At 36.1% G+C, this 18,704-nt stretch overlaps 2 protein-coding genes across 2 annotated transcripts in view; one reads left to right on the top strand and one right to left on the bottom strand.

The window, feature by feature from the left end:
* Window positions 1–1,023: 1,023 nt before the first annotated feature.
* ncf4 (neutrophil cytosolic factor 4) overlaps window positions 1,024–18,704 on the bottom strand; it is a 29,945-nt gene continuing 12,264 nt past the window's right edge. The window contains exons 7-10 of the mRNA XM_082137897.1: window positions 12,002–12,100; window positions 6,121–6,296; window positions 5,867–5,932; window positions 1,024–3,541 (exon numbers count right to left, since the gene is read on the bottom strand). Coding sequence (XP_081994023.1) covers window positions 3,334–3,541; window positions 5,867–5,932; window positions 6,121–6,296; window positions 12,002–12,100 — 549 coding nt within the window. The 3' untranslated portion in view covers window positions 1,024–3,333. The remainder of the gene's footprint in view (window positions 3,542–5,866; window positions 5,933–6,120; window positions 6,297–12,001; window positions 12,101–18,704) is intronic.
* pvalb7 (parvalbumin 7) overlaps window positions 12,043–18,704 on the top strand; it is a 31,642-nt gene continuing 24,980 nt past the window's right edge. Inside the window, exon 1 of the mRNA XM_082137961.1 lies at window positions 12,043–12,207. The gene's annotated coding sequence lies outside the window, so the exon portion shown is untranslated. The remainder of the gene's footprint in view (window positions 12,208–18,704) is intronic.

The following is an 18,704-nucleotide window of genomic DNA, read 5'->3' as shown; positions in this document are numbered from 1 at the left end:
TATGAAAATGATTAATTATTAAATAAATAATTAGTATTATATCACTAATTTTATATATATCTTAATTTCTATTTATAATGTTATTTTTTTAATTCATGAAATCAGTATATTAAATAAAACATTTAAATATTAAATGGAAAAATAAATATATTATATATTTATATACTGTATATAAATATATTATGTCCTATTGTTAATTTAAATTCCTAGATTTTGTTATCTTAATTTTAATATTCAAATTATTAATTGATTCATTATATTATTAAATATAAAATTAAAAATAGAATAGGTATAGAGATATATTATATTATATATGTTTCAATTTGTGTTGTTGTTTCATGATTTTAGAGGCCTAGTTTACAACCAGATGAAAAGTAATAATAAACAAGCATAATTCTGTTGTACAGTTTTGGTTTCTCTTTATTTTAAGGTGTCCTTCCTACAGTGTAATTATATATTTAAGTACGGAGTAATAATAATTAACTACATGTACTTACTATAGGGTTAGGGATAGGATTAGGTTTGGTGGTTACACTGTATTTTAAGGTGTTACAGTGTAATTATATATTTAAGTACTGGGTAATATTAAGCAACTACATGTACTAACTATAGGGTTAGGGTAGGATTAGGGTTTGGTTGAGGGTTAGTTGCATGTAATTATGCATAATTTACTGTTATTACTACGGTAAGTACATGTAACATATGTAACAAGGACACTGTAAAATAAAGTGTTGCCGGTTTGGTTAATGGCATGTAATTATGCATAATTTAATTACCATAGAAACTACATGTAACATGGACACTGTAAAATAAAGTGTTACCCAGTTTTGTGGTCAAGTTGAATACCTACAGCTAGAGGTTTGTTGAAATCACAAACCCTGACTAATGTGTTAGTGAAGCTTGCCTTAGCAAACGCCGCTAATGATTAACGGCAGCTTGTTTGGTTTCAGAACATTTCTCACACTGATTTATCTGTCCGATCAGGCTCCTTCTACACAGGAATGAATCAAACTCAGACTAGCATAAAGAGTAATCACGTGTTACTTTATGTGTTTGTGGGTTTGTGTGTGTGATGTAAATATACATACATGTGAGATATCAGCACTGTTTTACTTTAATGAATAAAATGTACATATTCAGAAGTGCATACATCATGTGACATTAAAGTCAAGATGCGCCACACATCAAGTCACCCATGATTTATGAAAATACTTTTCCTGCAAAGAAAGGAATTGAAAGAGGAAGTTGGCTGAACACTTCAAACACCAAAATAAGTGAAATGCTACAGATGTCAGACCACCATTACTACTTATAATGCAGAAGAAAATCTGTATTTATTAGCACTGAAAATGTATAAAATAGATTCAGCATTAGATTCCACTGTGAAATACTGGTAGTGTTAAAGAATTAGACACCCAGAAATGAACATTTTGGCACTATTTTCTCACCCTACTATCCACTTTCTGCTGGTTAGGCATTTCCATAAAACAATTAAAAGAACCGTAAACTTTTAAACTTCAAAAAGGGCCGCCACTCCTTCCAGTTCTCTGCTGCCAATGACTGGAACGAATTGCAAAAATCCTTGAAGCTAGAGGTTCCTATCTCCCTCACTAACTTTAAGCATCAGCTGTCAAAGCTGGTTATCGATCTCTGCACTTGTTAATAGCCCTTTTATTTCCGTTTATTGTGCACTCCAGTATTTTTATTTGCACTTCATTTGCATTTTTCCAGTGTCAATTTAGTGTAAATGTGTAATTTATTTCGCCACTATGGCCTATTTATTGTCCTATCATCTTAATTATATTGTATTTTGCACTACACTTGCACTCTGTATATGGATTGGTTTATTGATTGTATGTTTATTTATTTCCATGTGTAACTCTGTGTTGTTGTTTTTGTCGTACCGTTTTGCTTTGTCTTGGCCAGGTCGCAGTTGTAAATGAGAACTTGTTCTCAACTGATTTACCTGGTTAAACAAAGGTGAAATAAATAAATAAATAAAATAAAAAAGACACAAATGCGCCATAAAAATGGTCCATATTCCGATTTAGTCGTTTTTATTCACAAATAATCTTTCCTTCCAGTGAGCTGTGAACCGTTGCAATCGTATCAGTGAATCAGTCAATTGAGAACCGAATCAGTCTGATTCAAGAATGAATCATTCAGACCAATTTTGTGAACTGGATCGACTGATTCTGACTCAAAAGAACGATTCAAGGGCAGTATTGGGAAATATTGACAATACAATATTGAAAAAGTAACTATTTGAGTTAGTTACTTGTTATGGAAAGTAATACGTTGCATTACTTTTGCGAGTATTTTTCTCACTTTTGCGAGACTTTTTCTCACCTGGCAATTATTATTATTTTTTTTACAAATGTAAAGGCCCATTAAAACCAAAAGTACAAATGCAAAAGTAAATTCAAATACACGCATGTACAGTAGAGGGCGCAGCTCAACTAACCGTCATCGGGTTGCCAAGTCTGCAGTTTTCCCGCATGTTGTCCCCCTATATAAATTGTCTTTTGTAATGTGTTACACCCTAACACAGTTCAAGAGCAAGTAAATAATGCTAGAATAACCATTTTTGGGTGGACTATCCCTTTAAAAAACAAAAAATTGTTTTCAATTTGAAAACCACTTGAAATAATAAAGAATGCGCGAGGAAGAGGTTGTAGAAAAGCACGCTCGTCTTAAAGGGGTGGTATAATGCCCTTTTCACAAGATGTAAAATAAGTCTTTGATGTCCCCAGAGTGTGTATGTGAAGTTTTAGAGATATTTTTATATAGCATGTTACAATTGTCACTTTTTGAAGGTGAGCAACAACGCACAGTTTTGTGTCTGTTCCTTTAAATGCAAATGAGCTGCTCCTCCCGGCACAGAGGGCGGAGCTTCAACAGCTTGCACTCAACATTTCTAAAATGTTTAGCCTTTTATGTTCAAATCGGAGTCAGACAATGATGGAGAGACTCAAGAAGAAGTGACAACATGTAGAATGCAACAGGACATTTCTGAATGTTTCGTGGATGAATTTATGTAGCTTGTGTACTTATCTTCTAGTCATTGATTAGCATATTCTGTCTTGATAATCAATAAATCGTGTTCAGGGGGCGGGGTTTATGTAAATTCTAGGGTTGGTGATGTCACTAACCCTGGAGGAATGTCGTGTAGTCCCTTTGTTGCAGTCCTTAAAAAGCTATTTCTTTAAAAGCAAATATCTCCCTTTGCTTTGAACTTTGAGCGTCGTAACTTTGCAGATGTTGTTTATGCTCAAACAGCAACATTACACACTCACTAAAGTTAGAAAAGTGAAACCATAATCAACCACCCCTTTAATACTCTGTGTTGTAGACCGTCAGATCTTTGGCATGTGTGACCAGCAGCTCCCAAGGATACTGATTCACGGGTCGTTTGACATTTGACCCTGTGTGTTTGCTCTCTTGCACCATGAGAGCGACGTCTTCATCGTCTAATATCCGTATCAGATCGCCCATGGGGTCCCGGTAGTTCAAAGCAATATCTTCCACATGAAAGACGTCCCTGAGGGGAAAACAGGAGAGAAGGGAGAAAAACAAATTGCACAATAGTTTAGCGGTCATGACAAGGGCAAATATAATTAGAATAATGCAATTTGAGGCCTCTTTGTTGTATCAGCAGTCATGTGACTTATATGGTAATTATTTAACTCTGTGCATGCGGCATTCAAATAACAGATGCATATTCAACATAATCATGCAAATGAGGTTTATTATTAAACATTAATCCAGCGCTGCTCAACAAATGGGCCTCGATACATCGTTTTGTGCGATGCTTGTTTGCTGAGAGAATAAAATCTGTTGTTAAGATGTCTAATTATTTCTCATGGAAGTAGTATGGATCACTCTCTTGTTTTTGAAGGTTTCATTTTTTATATACTGAAATAAATGTTGAGCGGGTGTATTTCAGCAGTGGCGTGTAACAGTCACTCCTACTAGACACTTTGACGGGTTGAATTTTATATATAATATATACATTTTTTCAATTGCAGTCTTTTAAGTGCAATGTAGTGTTGTCAAAAATATAGATTTTTTGATACTGAAATATCTGAAACGCTTCCAATACTCATTTTCCGCAGATACACGATACCAGCTGCGCTTTCTCTCCCTCTCTCATCTCTCCGACAGTGAGTTACACACAAACCCGCCTCTCCTCACTCACTCGTTTCATTTTCTCCGGATGAATATTGTTGGTGTTACAGGGCTTGAATTTCGCAGTGGGATTGTGCGTATTGTGCATAATTTTACACATTCCTGCAGATTTTGTGCTCAAACACAAAGTGCTCGCACATAAAGCCGCCTCTCAGTACTAAATTGAGGGGTTTTTTTGGTGCTTATTCCCCTTAAACAGTCAAATACACACAAAATAGTGTCAAAATGCCGGTCTTGGTGAGTATCCATGTAAACACAGTCAGTTATGTTTTAATGTAAACAGTTGAGAAAGAATACGCATGTGTAACAGTATAATGGATCTGTGTGTCAGGTCTTAAAGTGACAGCAGCCTAATAAACCTGCAGTCAAATTATGAGATCTATTTGGTGGTTTTTCCCAATGGTATCGATGTCAAAATTGTGGCCAATGAAAATACTGTGTGGCTAGTAACTTTGAAAAACCACTAGCCACAGTGGTTGGTGAGCAAAAACGTTAATGTCAAGCCCTGCTACTAACTACAAGTAACTTTGAAACTACATGTCAGCAACCAGTCATTAGAGTATTAGTAAACTAGTAGACTGTTAGGTTAGGGTTAGGTGTTAGGCCATGTGTCCACCAAAGCGTTTTTTCACGCGGCTGGCGTATTTTTTCAATTGTTTTCAATTTTTTTAAAACGCCATGAGCGTAATGAGGCGCTGAGCGTTTTTTTCACGCTAAAGCGCTGAGCGCTCATCACTGTCACTTTTTACCCAGCCATCCAATCACAGTGGAGGAGGGGCGGGACTAATACCACACCGACCAACCGCCACATTCTGCTTGTAGAACGTCAACAGATACTAGTAACACTTTCGCGGATATTCCGTATCATAAAAAGCAAAGCGGCTCAACTGAAAAAAATGCTGCGCTGGCAAAACGCTCTCAAGCGCCCACAGCTAGGCGTTTTCAGCAGAGCGCCTAGCGTTTTCAGCTGGCTAAAAATGCTTTAGTGCACACACGGCCTTAGGGTTCAGGTTAACAAGTTGACATGTAATTGCAAAGTTACTTCAAGTCAGTAGAATGTTTGTTGGTGAGCAAAATAAAGAGTTAGCAGATATTAAGCAGACAGTCTACTAATACTCTTATGAGAGTTAGTTGACATGTAGTTGCAATGATACTTATAGTTAGTAGAATGTATTAAAGGGACCGTCAAAATAAAGTTAAACTGAGATTTTTGCTAGATGGTCTCTAGGTGGGAAATTTGAGAAAAGCTATTCATAATGATTGCACTTTACAAAACCTGGCAACAAAAAAATAAATAAGGTCACGGTGTGTTCTTGTTTTCTAAAATCCAAAACAGAAACTTTGACATTTAAAAAGACTGTCTTTGCCATCCTAGATGTTTTTCTGTTGTTCCTTTCATTTCTACTGCATCTTTTTCTCCCCCTATTTGAATTAAGGCCTGAAACATGGTGGGAATATTAAAGAGAGACACCAGGTTTCCTCACAGTGAAAAGAACAACAAAATTAAAGATGCTAATGATGGGAATGAGAAAATAAACGCAAACATAACCTGATTAGGTCGTTTGACATAGTATTAAATTGCAGAATATTTAAGTAATGAGGCTTTCTTTTATTAATTTTATTCAGGACGCATTGTATGTTAAACAGGAGAACCTGATTAGGACAGGGATAAAGTTACCTCATTCGGGAGAGCAGATCTTCATGAGACGGCTGAATCGAGAGATCTTCCTCAACGCAAATGTCCCTACAGCAGACAATAAATACACATACAGAGGCATCAGATTAGCTGGGAAATATTCATATTCAACAGCTAGGGTGGTTGCCAGGGTGTTGCAATATGGTTGCTAGGCGTGACAGTGGTTAATTATTGGTTAAAAAGATAATATGTTTAGATGAACTCATGTGCACAGGCTCTCTTCAGGAGTCTCTGACCTTGTATCGATGCCCTCTGGCTGCAGGAGATAGCAGCGCAGGCAGCTGTAGGAACCCTGAGCACGCTTCCCGTTCTTGGAAGCTCTGCCCTCTTCGTCAGAGTCACTCTCGGGAAGAGGTTTAATGATATTCACGAACGACTCGGGAAAGATTCCGGTTTTGTCCCTCACTGTGCCCTACAGAGAGGACACACGGTATAAGCAGATGAAGACATCTGCTACTCTATCTATCTATCTATCTATCTATCTATCTATCTATCTATCTATCTATCTATCTATCTATCTATCTATCTATCTATCTATCTATCTATCTATCTATCTATCTATCTATCTGTCTGTCTGTCTGTCTGTCTGTCTGTCTATCTATCTATCATCTATCTGTCTGTCTGTCTGTCTGTCTGTCTGTCTGTCTGTCTGTCTATCTATCTATCATCTATCTGTCTATCTATCTATCTATCTATCTATCTATCTGTCTGTCTGTCTGTCTGTCTATCTATCTATCATCTATCTATCTGTCTGTCTGTCTGTCTGTCTGTCTATCTATCTATCTATCTATCTATCTGTCTGTCTGTCTGTCTGTCTGTCTGTCTATCTATCTATCATCTATCTGTCTGTCTGTCTATCTATATATGTATGTCTATCTATCTATCTATCTATCTATCTATCTATCTCTCTATCTATCTATCTATCTATCTATCTATCTATCTATCTATCTATCTATCTATCTATCTATATGCAGAGGTGGGTAGTAACGAAGTACATTTACTTCGTTACATTTACTTGAGTATTTTTTTGGAAAAATTGTACTTTTAAGAGTAGATTTGAATGTGGGTACTTATTACTTTTACTCGAGTACATTTCTAATGAAAAAACTGTACTTTTACTTCGTTACGTTGGGCGACGTCCTTCTCGTTACTTTATTTTAATGCAATGTGTTGTTAAATGCGTAGTTTATTCCAAGCGCGATGTATCTTTTTTTCTGGGCTTGAGCGATGCTCAATTCACAAATGAATCACTCTTTTGAGTCGATTCTGTTCAAAGACTTCATCAAACAAGTTGGCAGATCTGTCTAAATCGGTTCGCGAATCAGTTTGAATGATTCAGTTCTTGATTCTGTTCAGTTCCTGCACGCACTGAATCGTCTGAAGCGATTGCAATTCACACTCGACTCGGAGTCGTAACAGGAAGATTTAAGGACATCAAGAGCGTTAGATGAAGTGGCCGTGGGCCTACAGTACAGTCAAGTGAAAGCAAATCTTCAAATGCATCATATATTTGCCAGCGATGAAGATCTTTATTAGTTGAACATCTTCGTAAGCTGTCTGTGAATGAATGATTCCACAGGACGATACATTCGATTTCATTTAACTCAGGTAATAAATTTTACAACCAAACAGATTATTACGCCATGATATCACTACTAGAAAGGATGACATTACCTGTTTTTTGGACATAATACATTCATTTCTACATTAAATAAGCTACCATTGTTCACAGTTTATGAACACCCGCCATCCTGCGGTAGTTTGTGTGTTTGTTGCGCAGTGGCGTACGAACTCGACTTGAAAACGAATGCCTTTGCCTGCCGTACACACAGTTAACCAGTTTAAACATGCTTGCAGAAATATACATTTGATTATATTTTGGAGAACAGACAGAAAAAGATCCGTCGATGTACTTGTGTTTGTTTTTTTGTGTTCAGATGTTCAGTAGCAGTCATGAGCGCGAGCACATGTGAAGAGTTTTAACTCTTTCTTCTCTGTGTCAATTACATGCCTTTGAATGCAACACTTTATTGCATTCACTTTATTTCTACATGTCTAATAATCCAAATGTAGTTGTATAAGTTACTATTATACAAACCAAAGGACAGGCAATGATTTTCGGGCTACAGATGGCAGAAATAATGTTTTTTGTTGCAAAGAGAGCCAATCTACTTATGAAAATAATAGTCATTTAAATAAAAAAAAATCTAAATAATATTATTATATATATATATGACGACTTCAGATGCAAAAGCCTCTAAGTACCATCTGAAACTTTCTTCTAAAAGAGCATTTTTATCAAGTTTGTATGTTTATGTTCAGTTATTTCACTTAAATGGCAATAAAGTATCTATTAATTGTCATTAAAGTGAAATTACTGAACTTAAATATACAAGCTTGATAAAAATGCTCTTTTAGAAGAAAGTTTCAGATGGCACTCAGAGGCTTTTGAATATAAATATAAAATGAATATATATATATATATATATATATATATATATATATATATATATATAAAATAGAGGCCTATATGATCCGAAGTAAGTTACTCGCTACTTGAGTAGTTTTTTCATTGTATACTTTTTTACTCTTACTCAAGTAACTATTAAGATTATTACTTTTACTTTTACTTTGAGTAAATATTTCTATAAGTACTTGTACTTTTACTTGAGTACAGTTTTTGGGTACTCTACCCACCTCTGTCTATATGTCTGTCTGTCTGTCTGTCTATCTATATATCTATCTATCATCTATCTGTCTGTCTATCTATATATGTATGTCTATCTATCTATCTATCTATCTATCTATCTATCTATCTATCTGTCTGTCTGTCTATCTATATATGTATGTCTATCTATCTATCTATCTATCTATCTATCTATCTATCTGTCTGTCTGTCTGTCTGTCTGTCTGTCTATCTATCTATCTATCTATCTATCTATCTATCTATCTATCTATATGTCTGTCTGTCTATCTATATATATATATCTGTGTCTGTCTGTCTATCTATCTATCTATCTATCTATCTATCTATCTATCTATCTATCTATCTATCTATCTATCTATCTATCTGTCTGTCTGTCTGTCTGTCTGTCTTTCTGTCTATCTATCATCTATCTGTCTGTCTGTCTGTCTATCTATATATGTATGTCTATCTATCTATCTATCTATCTATCTATATGTCTGTTTGTCTATCTATATATATATATATATGTGTCTATCTATCTATCTATCTATCTATCTATCTATCTATCTATCTATCTATCTATCTATCTGTCTGTCTGTCTATCTATCTGTCTGTCTGTCTGTCTGTCTGTCTGTCTGTCTGTCTGTCTATCTATCTATCTATCTATCTATCTATATGTCTGTCTATCTATCTATCTATCTATCTATCTATCTATCTATCTATCTATCTATCTATCTATCTATCTATCTATCTATCATCTATCTGTCTGCCTGTCTATCTACAGTATATATGTTTGTCTATCTATCTATCTATCTATCTATCTATCTATCTATCTATCTATCTATCTATCTATCATCTATCTGTCTGTCTGCCTGTCTATCTACAGTATAAATGTCTGTCTATCTATCTATCTATCTATCTATCTATCTATCTATCTATCTATCTATCTATCTATCATCTATCTGTCTGTCTGCCTGTCTATCTACAGTATAAATGTCTGTCTGTCTATCTATCTATCTATCTATCTATCTATCTATCTATCTATCTATCTATCTATCTATCTATCATCTATCTGTCTGTCTGCCTGTCTATCTACAGTATATATGTCTGTCTGTCTATCTATCTATCTATCTATCTATCTATCTATCTATCAGTCTGTCTGTCTGTCTGTCTGTCTGTCTGTCTGTCTGTCTGTCTGTCTATCTATCTATCTATCTATCTATCTATCTATCTATCTATCTATCTATCTATCTATCTATCTATCTATCTATCTATCTATCTATCTATCTATCTATCTATCTATCTATCTATCATCTCAGAGCTGATGTGTTACAGTGGGATGGTTTCTTGTATCTGCAGTGGGGGAGAGCTGATAAGATAAGTGGAGGGGACACAATAAAGCAGGGCATTAATGTCCACAGAAGGGAGAGGAATAATAAATGCTACGCCCCTGATCTTCAGACACATTAAGTGCATTCAAGCAAAAAAAAAAAAAAAGGAGCTCATGGCAATGAAATAGCGAGTTACAGCTTGATCTTTCTCTTTCACCCACTCTAATCTCGATAATGTTATTTGAGGGTCCATTGCATGTCTAAGCAATATCCAATTTTCTCTCTCTCTGCAATTCAATTCAGGTCAAATCTTTCTCCTTTATTGTCATGGGCCGAAATATTGCAGATATCTAACTCATAAAGAGTATGTGTGAGTGTGTGTCTGTTCAGATCAGATCCGACCATCTCACTCGCAATGTCCCACTCCTTCACACACACACTCTAATACATATCTCTCATCTTTTGTCCTTTCCCACCATCATCCTTCGTTCATAAAAGTGAATCTTTTTAGTGTTCCCTCCCTCAATCACTTTATCCTTAAAATATTTTTCCTTCTTCCTTTCTTTAGTGAATCCCTCCATCAATCATGCTCTCCTGATGCCGTATCCCCAATCCAGAGAGGTGTGTGTTTGAAGGTATTATTACACATTTTTGTTTAGATAGATGTTGCCGCTTTGATATGTGTAATATCAATGTATTGTTTAATTTGAAATATTTTATGTACAAATCTTTGTAAACTTAAATTGTACAAAAAACTTTTTATGGCAAATTTTTTAAATGAAATCCAGATGGGACTATTAAAAGTCATATGCAAGTATGAAATGTACGTAAAACACACTGGCCATGTCATATTAATGTGTTTTACTCATTTAATTATTTGTGTGTTTATGTTATATAAAGGACATTCCTATAGCTCACAGTAGAGTTCAAGGTCATAATCTCCAGGGAATGTATGAACTGATTACACCTTTAATGCAAAATAAGTTGCTTTGAATAAAAGCATCTGCCTTGTGTAAAAATAAATAAATAAATAAATAAATAAAATTAGGTTAAAGCATTCAATAAATGTGATGACGATAATCTCATATATTATAAAGACAATAAAATAACAATTTGATTACAATGAACATTTTTATGTGTCTGAAGGGCGGGGCAACCTGTCACTCACATGAGATCGACCAATAGCAAACCACAACCATACAATCAATTCCCAATGGACAAAATCAAGTCCCGCTCTACATTTTTCATTCAAGAAGCCGTTTCACTCGGAAATATACATCACAATATTGGAAAAAAAAAAGACTATCGCTTTCACAATTTCATTTCATGCTGACTTTACACTATGGGCCAGAGTTACTAATCAGGGTAAATTAGTTTATTTAAATTAATCAATTAGTTAATTAGTTAATTAGTAAATTAATTTACTAAACAGGGTAAATTAGCGTGAGAGCCCAATCCTATAAAAGCGCCGATGGGAGTGGAAAGTTCTTCTAGCGATCTACTGATGACGTGCATATTAAAGAACACAGACATAGCCGGATCATTTCCATAACGACCAACACGATCTACCAAGAGCAGCGCAAATTAGCGTCTGATTTAAGACGTGCTTGTTTGGGCGGAAAATAATAGCGCAAAAAAACAGTAAATTGACTAGCGCAAACCTTAGTAAATCACCTTGCATGATTCATTTAAATACTGTGTCTGAAAGGGAAACTCCTTCAAATGCATATGCAATAAGATCAGCCGCAAAAATAACCCTGTCCAAGCCTTTTCAGCGCTAATTTTTCACTGCGTGTCTTTAGGAAATCCAGTCGTTTTTAACGCCAAAAGAGGGTTTGCGTCGGCCAAGCTGTTAGTAAATCTGGCCCTGTGTGCTACAATCACACTTACTCACAAATACCTCCAAACATAAATGTGATCATGTTGCTTCATCCTTTTTCACTCTCCCTCCCTTATCTTACAAACCCTCCTCCCTCCCTCTCACTCACTCTCTCTCTCTCTCTCTCTCTCTCTCTCTCTCTCCTCCTGCCTACCTATCCTCTTCTACCTTTCTCTCTGCTTCTATCCTGTTATCCTTCTCTCTCTCCATCTCTCTCTCACCTCCAGCCAGTCAGCGTTGACTCTCCGCAAGAGGAAGATCACGTCTCCAGCCTTCAGACTGAGCTCCAAGCGTCCGCTGCTGCTGAAGTCAAACACCGCCTAACACACACACACACACACACAGCGAAGACACGCAAGCGGGAAACACACACACACCGACGGAGAGAAAGAGAGAGAAACACATCCTGAGTGAGACCGATCCGCAGGTAAGAGATCCTCATGCTTTAAGAACTTTGAAGAGAATGAATGGGATTAATAAAATAGGATGAAAGGATACTGGTAAGAAAAAAAGAAAGAAACTTGAGAAAGTGACTATAAGAGAGATTCAGGAGTGAAAATGCTGTTCAGAAAAGTGAGAGATGTTTTAATTGTACTTTTCTTTTCTATCACTTGTCAAAACATATTGTGGTTATAACAGGTTTTTCTCATACTTTTTATTATTTAGCCTAGTCATAGTTTTTGGACTTGCACTATGTTAATTTTAATGAATACCATGGTATTCTTCTAAGTAAACTGTCTCAAAATATATGTCCTAAATCTGGCTTAACAGATGGTTAACAGATGGTAATGCTATGTTTTGTCGAACATGTTTACAAGAGATTATGCAATTGCACATGTACTTAAAAAATACCATAGTTTTACCGTAGTAAATGTACTATGAAACATGTATTGCATATGTACTATGAATATCCACATGTTCTGGACATGCATCATTGGTATTCTTAAACATTTACATTGGTCAAAGTACTTTTGGATATGTATAACGACAATTCCACGGTATTACCGTGGTATTCTTTGAAAAGTACACCATGTCTAAAAAACATCCAAATACCATGCTGGATGATTCCAAAATAATCTCTGAAAACACACAGACACACACACACACACACAATGGTATATTGCCAAATATGCCTGCTTTAAGAGGACCAAATATCAATGACGCAGTTAAAGGGACCATAAACTAAGAAAAAAGGAGAGAAAAAAAAAGAAAAAGTGACGCAAAATAATAAGCGGAAAGATGTGTACAGCGAAGAGAGACAGTCTGTGTCCTCCAAAATCATTTATCCATGTCAATCCTTCAAGTTTAGTTAAATCAAAAGAAACCAAGGTCAACTGCTCCACAAAAGCTCAAGAGCTCTCGATTATGATTCGTTCAAGTATCAGCTGTGTATCAGATGTTCCTGACAGACACATAAGAATATAGAGCTAGTAAAATTATAGTACAGTTCTGATAATTACTCTGATATTTTTGAGAAATGTTTGAGACCCCTGACATTTGTGTATATGTATATATATATACACTAGATCCACTATGGCCACGGATCACTGCAGGGTATACTGGTGTTTTAAAGCTCTGTGTGTAACCGTACGCTAAACACAAGTGTATGAGTGCGTGCGTGTGTGTGATAGGCATGAGTGGGCATCTGTTCTCACACCACCATCTCTGTATGTTTAGATAATGCTGTAAATCTGCTGAGCTGTGGGTTGCTTGGTTTGTTTGCATGAGTAGGAGTGTGTAGGTGAGACGTGTTAGATGTTACCAGCTAATTACATCTTGGCAGTTGCTTTAAGTGTGAGCATGCATGTGTTTATGTCCGCGCGCTCGTAGGCAGCATCTGAACAGAAAGACACAATTTGTGCCAAAACTCGATGTGAAATTCTCCACAAAGTCAACGGTGCAGAGCAAGTATCTGAGTGCAGGCTCAGTAACATCAGATGAAGAAACTATTTCAGTAGCACTGCTGCTGTGAAACCCTAAAAATGGCTTTTGGGTCATTTGTGTGGGCTAACTTTGTTATATAGTGCAGGAAAGTAACTCGGTACAATAATTGGCTTCTTCAGCCACACTACGGTAAAGCTGAACTATTTTAAGCGACATTGATATTCCTTACAAAAGAGGACCATACAAATTAACACCTAGATATGTGACACAGCCGAACAAAACTTGAAAATTCCTGTTATGACCAAAAACTAACAACAAAATAACACCTTGTTGAGCGAGTCCTCCTCATATTGGACTGCGTTTTCTTTTGCGCCTTGTCTCTTGTCTTTTCATTACATGGTTAAACCACACTGGAAATTAAACAAGACTTGGAAATGTGTGAGAATGTGCAACAAACACACTCTGCTATGTGGAAATGTGGCAAAGCAATTTCCTTCCCCCCCCTGTTTTCCCAATGTAATATATGTGCTAATTAGCCTAGCGCTGAGAAAAGCTCTCAGTAGCATTAGCATTGCACAACACCTAGCAAGGTATCTTTTTATGGTGTTTTTATGTGTTTTACAGTCTTCTGGAATTGATCCGAACCACTAAACGCACAGGCTACATTCAAACATTGTAAATAATTTCCATCTTAGCTGTGCTTGCGAGTTTGGTAAACATTATACTTAAAGGAACAGTTCGTCCTAAAATTAAAACTCAGTATTCATTTAGTCTCCCTCATGTCACTCCAAACCTGTATGACTTACTTTTCTTCTAAACGCAAATGAATGTTTTTGTCTATTCAAATGGACGTCAATGGGGTCCAAACACAATTTTTTTTTTACCATTTACATTGACAATTTGACTTACTTTGTAGAATGTTGCGATGATGCAATTGTAATATTTACATACTGAATACTGACTGGTCTTCTTTCCTGCACTCATTTACATACTGAATTGTGATTGGTCTGTTCTTTATTCTATCTTCTATAGTCTATATTGTACAGAAAAAATGGTGTCACATTATCAAGCCAAACGAAAACAAGTTGTCCGCTGAATGTCACGACAACAGCAATTGCGTAATTCTTGTACAAAGAAGCAACGCATAAAATCTAAGCTTTCCTAAAAATGTAACACTATTAATTAGGGCTGTCGTTAATTTGATGATTTATTTATGGAAAAAACGACGCGTTAAAATGATTAATGCTTGTAACGCCCGCCCCAGACATACGCAGAACATCTTAAATTGATTGGTGACAAACATGATGCAGGGCATTTTTGTCTCATATGAAAATATCATATGATATAGTTACGCAATATGACACAAGTAACGAGTGCGATATCACATGAGTGATATTTTTGTACCGAATAGCAAAAGTGCAAATGTGAAATTGATTTTATAGAATAGTTCAATAAATAAGATTTTAGACAAAATATTGTCTGTTTTTGCTCAATTTTGCCAACGAAAATATTACCAATAAAGCCAGAGCAGAACTGTTGTGCGTCTCCGAGCAACGTATCGGTGTTTCGTTTCTGAATGAATCTGCGTTTTGAGCGAATCAATCGGGTGAACCAATGATCCAATGGCCTATTCATAAAGAGAGCCATTTACTTCATTCCTGAATGAATCAACAGTTTGAATGAAGCGAATTAATGAATGACTCACTCATTTAGAGATTTACTACCACATACTGGCAGTTTTAGTTAAGTCTAATTTAGTTTAGAGAGAATCATTTAATAAAAAAATATCATATTTCTATATACATTTTTTTTTTAAACATGAGAATTCAGAATGAGAATTCTGTCATCATTTGCTCACCCTCACGTCATTACAAAACTGTATGACTTACTTTCTTTTGTGGAACATAAAAGAGGATATGCTGAAGACTGTTCTTAAAAAAAATACTCAAGACATTTCTCAGAAATGATCTTCTTTTATGTCCTACACAAGAAGGAAACTCATAAAGGTTTGAAACGACATGAGGGAGAGTAAATGATAAATCACTTTTGGGTGAACTGTCGCTTTAATACCCTTTTAAAACCTATTACTCTCATGACATTAGTTATGCAATTGTAATTGCAGTGTAAATGCATTTATGCGACATCTGAGTTGCAACACAAAGTCTGTAAATATGTCTAAATACCAATTCAGATGCAGCTTCTGGAAAAAAAAGCATGGCCGTTGAACCCTAAAAGTTCATGTGTACTAAATTCCATGTTGAACAAAATAAAATATTTGTTTCTAAAGCTACTTTTTGTAATGTTTATTTGACGCTTTTCTCATTTTCCACAATAATGACTTTAAATGAGCTTTCGGGGATAACTTCTCAGCCGAATTTGGTGTGCTATTATAATTTGTGATTACTAATTAATCGGCACATCATGTAATTAATTAGATTACAATTTTGAATTCAACCTATCAACCTACTATTAATTTGACTTGGAAGCACTAGTATATATCTCCAAGACATCTATTAAAGAGCACTTCATCTGGAAAGCAACACATTACATCTGATAAATGTTCTTAAAAGAGCAGATTTACATTCTACATCATTAACATCTAAAAAGAAATTTCCTTTTTTCATCTGGAAGAACAGGTTACATTTTAGAGATCACATCTTTCAGGTGAAAACACACACATTAAATAGACACCTGGATGACGTATGTGTGCTATCAGGCAATCTAGTCGGCATACTGGCTGACACTTACGAATTAAGTGATATGAAGACCTCAGGGCTTGCGCTGCACTCGATATCGAAGAGAAGTAGGTCGAGAACAAACCGAGATAAATCGACTAAAGAGGTCTAAAAAGAAGTTCATGAAGAAGGAAGTGTGAGCTATGTTGGCCAATTATGTCAACTAGTTATATGAACCCTAAAAAGACAACTTATTTAACCACATTCAAACACAATAATATTCAAATGGCTATCAATCTCTTTCATTTAGCTGCGCTCTATTGAAGGGGTCGTTCCTGTTTGGTCATATTCTGAGAGTTATTTCTGCACGGGATCAAGGGGTCGGAGAACATATCTAATTATAGAGTGACTCTGGGGGTCACAAAGCACTCTGATTTCAATTAAGGAGTCAATGACCTCTGAAATGAGCTCATTAGCACATGGCCAGCCAAAAGGGAGGAGAAGGAGGTGTTTTTTCCTACCTAAATGAGTGACCCAGTTTGGCTCTTCTCAACTGGGGGAACAGAGCAGGATATAAAGAGAAGAGATCAGTCTCTGGGGCCATGACACATGACAAAGGAGTTTAACCAAGGAGGGGCGTCAGTTATTAACCTGCTTATCAGTGCTTAGAAATGAACAAAAGTCCTTAAATTGCAAATGTAATGGGAGAAATACAAAAAAAAAAGATAATTGAATCTACAAGAATATGCTAATACCGATAACCATCCAAAACAAGAACTCTGGGACTCTCGCCCCAAGCTTTCAGCCAAGCTCAGGTGTGAAATGGCTGTCCTTTATGAAACAGACCATGAAAATAACCATGAAAGTGCAATAATGTGTAAGTGTGAATGCATATAATCAGTCATAGCTGACTTTAATGCTTAAAATGTTATTATATGTGACTATATAGAGCTTGAAATATCTTCTCTCAGATTGTTCACACCGGTAACAATGTATCTAATAGCCGAAGTGCAGGACTTGAAACAGTATCTCCAATCTCTCTATAATGGCTCTCTCTTACTGTCTAAACTCCTTACAGTTAATCAGTGATACAGAAGAAAGAAAAAGCTTTGATTTTCAATCAAGCTCCCTGTCTTGTATCTTATGTGTCACAGCAAATGGCCGTATTCTTCTCGGAGCCGTCACACGGCAAATGAACCAATAGATTTGGTGATAATCTAAATGACACTTTTATCCGAAGTGACTTGACATGCATTTTAACTACAGTTTCAATCCCACTTGAGAAACTAATTCATTTACTCACCCTCATGTCATTCCAAACCCCTTTGACTTAAAGAAATTGTACAGAGTGTTCACGCTGCTCTTTTCCATACAACAAAAGCGGATGGGGACCAGCTCCAGAAACGACAAAGAAGAACCATAAAAGTAGTCAACATGACTTGTGTACTACATTCCAAGTCTTCTGAAGCAATATGATAATTTTGTGCCAAAATCCTTTACTGGCCACTGAAAATCCAGCTCTCGAATTTAACACACACTTTCATATATTCAATTTTGGATTTGGATTCTTGCTTCCACTGATGTCAAATCTGGTGTTCAGAAGATCTGAAACATACACAAGTCATATGGACCGCTCTCATGGTTTTATTTTGTTGGTAGCCTGTGCTCACTGTAGAAAAGAGCACCATGAACATCTCCTTTTGTTCTCTATGGAAGAAAGGACATAAGCGAGCGAAAGTGATGACAGATTCTTCATTTTTGGGTGAATTCTTCTAAATAACAGTGTATTTCTCAAGGCTGCAATAATGACAGAACACGAATCACCCCTTTTAAAGTTCGAACCTGCAACCTAGATATTTAACCGCAAAACGACACCACCCACATATCTATCTTTCCTGGTCTTGCTTTCCAGATCTTTTGTTGCTCTATCTAGTGTTATGGTAAGTGTAATCTGTCACTTTCTCTTTCTCTCTCTCTCTGCCACACATACACACCAGAATAAGACAGGAGTCTCTTCCACTGTGATCTTCATGTGGAGAGCAGCGTGCTTTGAATCATGTGCTCTCACATGAGCGTATGAAGACAAATGCCCAGCACAGTGTGAGATTTACCAACACACCTGCTGCATCGTTCTTCATCAGGACGAGACATGATGGGAGAAATGTTTTGAGGAGATAATAAAAGATGGGCGTGTGTATCAAGGCCAAAAAATGGGACCGAATATGACCTTTTTGGCTCAACCAATGGCATTTCAAGTAATTCGCGATTAGCTGTTTGTCCAAATAACTGAAGAGAAAGAGAGAATAGGAATTGAAATTACTATAGAAATCAATCAACCCGATTTCCAGAGAAGATGTAACTATTG

Source organism: Leuciscus leuciscus, assembly GCF_965113295.1.
Source record: "Leuciscus leuciscus genome assembly, chromosome: 15".
NCBI classification, from domain to species: domain Eukaryota; kingdom Metazoa; phylum Chordata; class Actinopteri; order Cypriniformes; family Leuciscidae; genus Leuciscus; species Leuciscus leuciscus.
The sequence above is the reverse complement of the archived record's forward strand: the minus strand, read 5'-3'. Positions and strand labels throughout refer to the sequence as shown.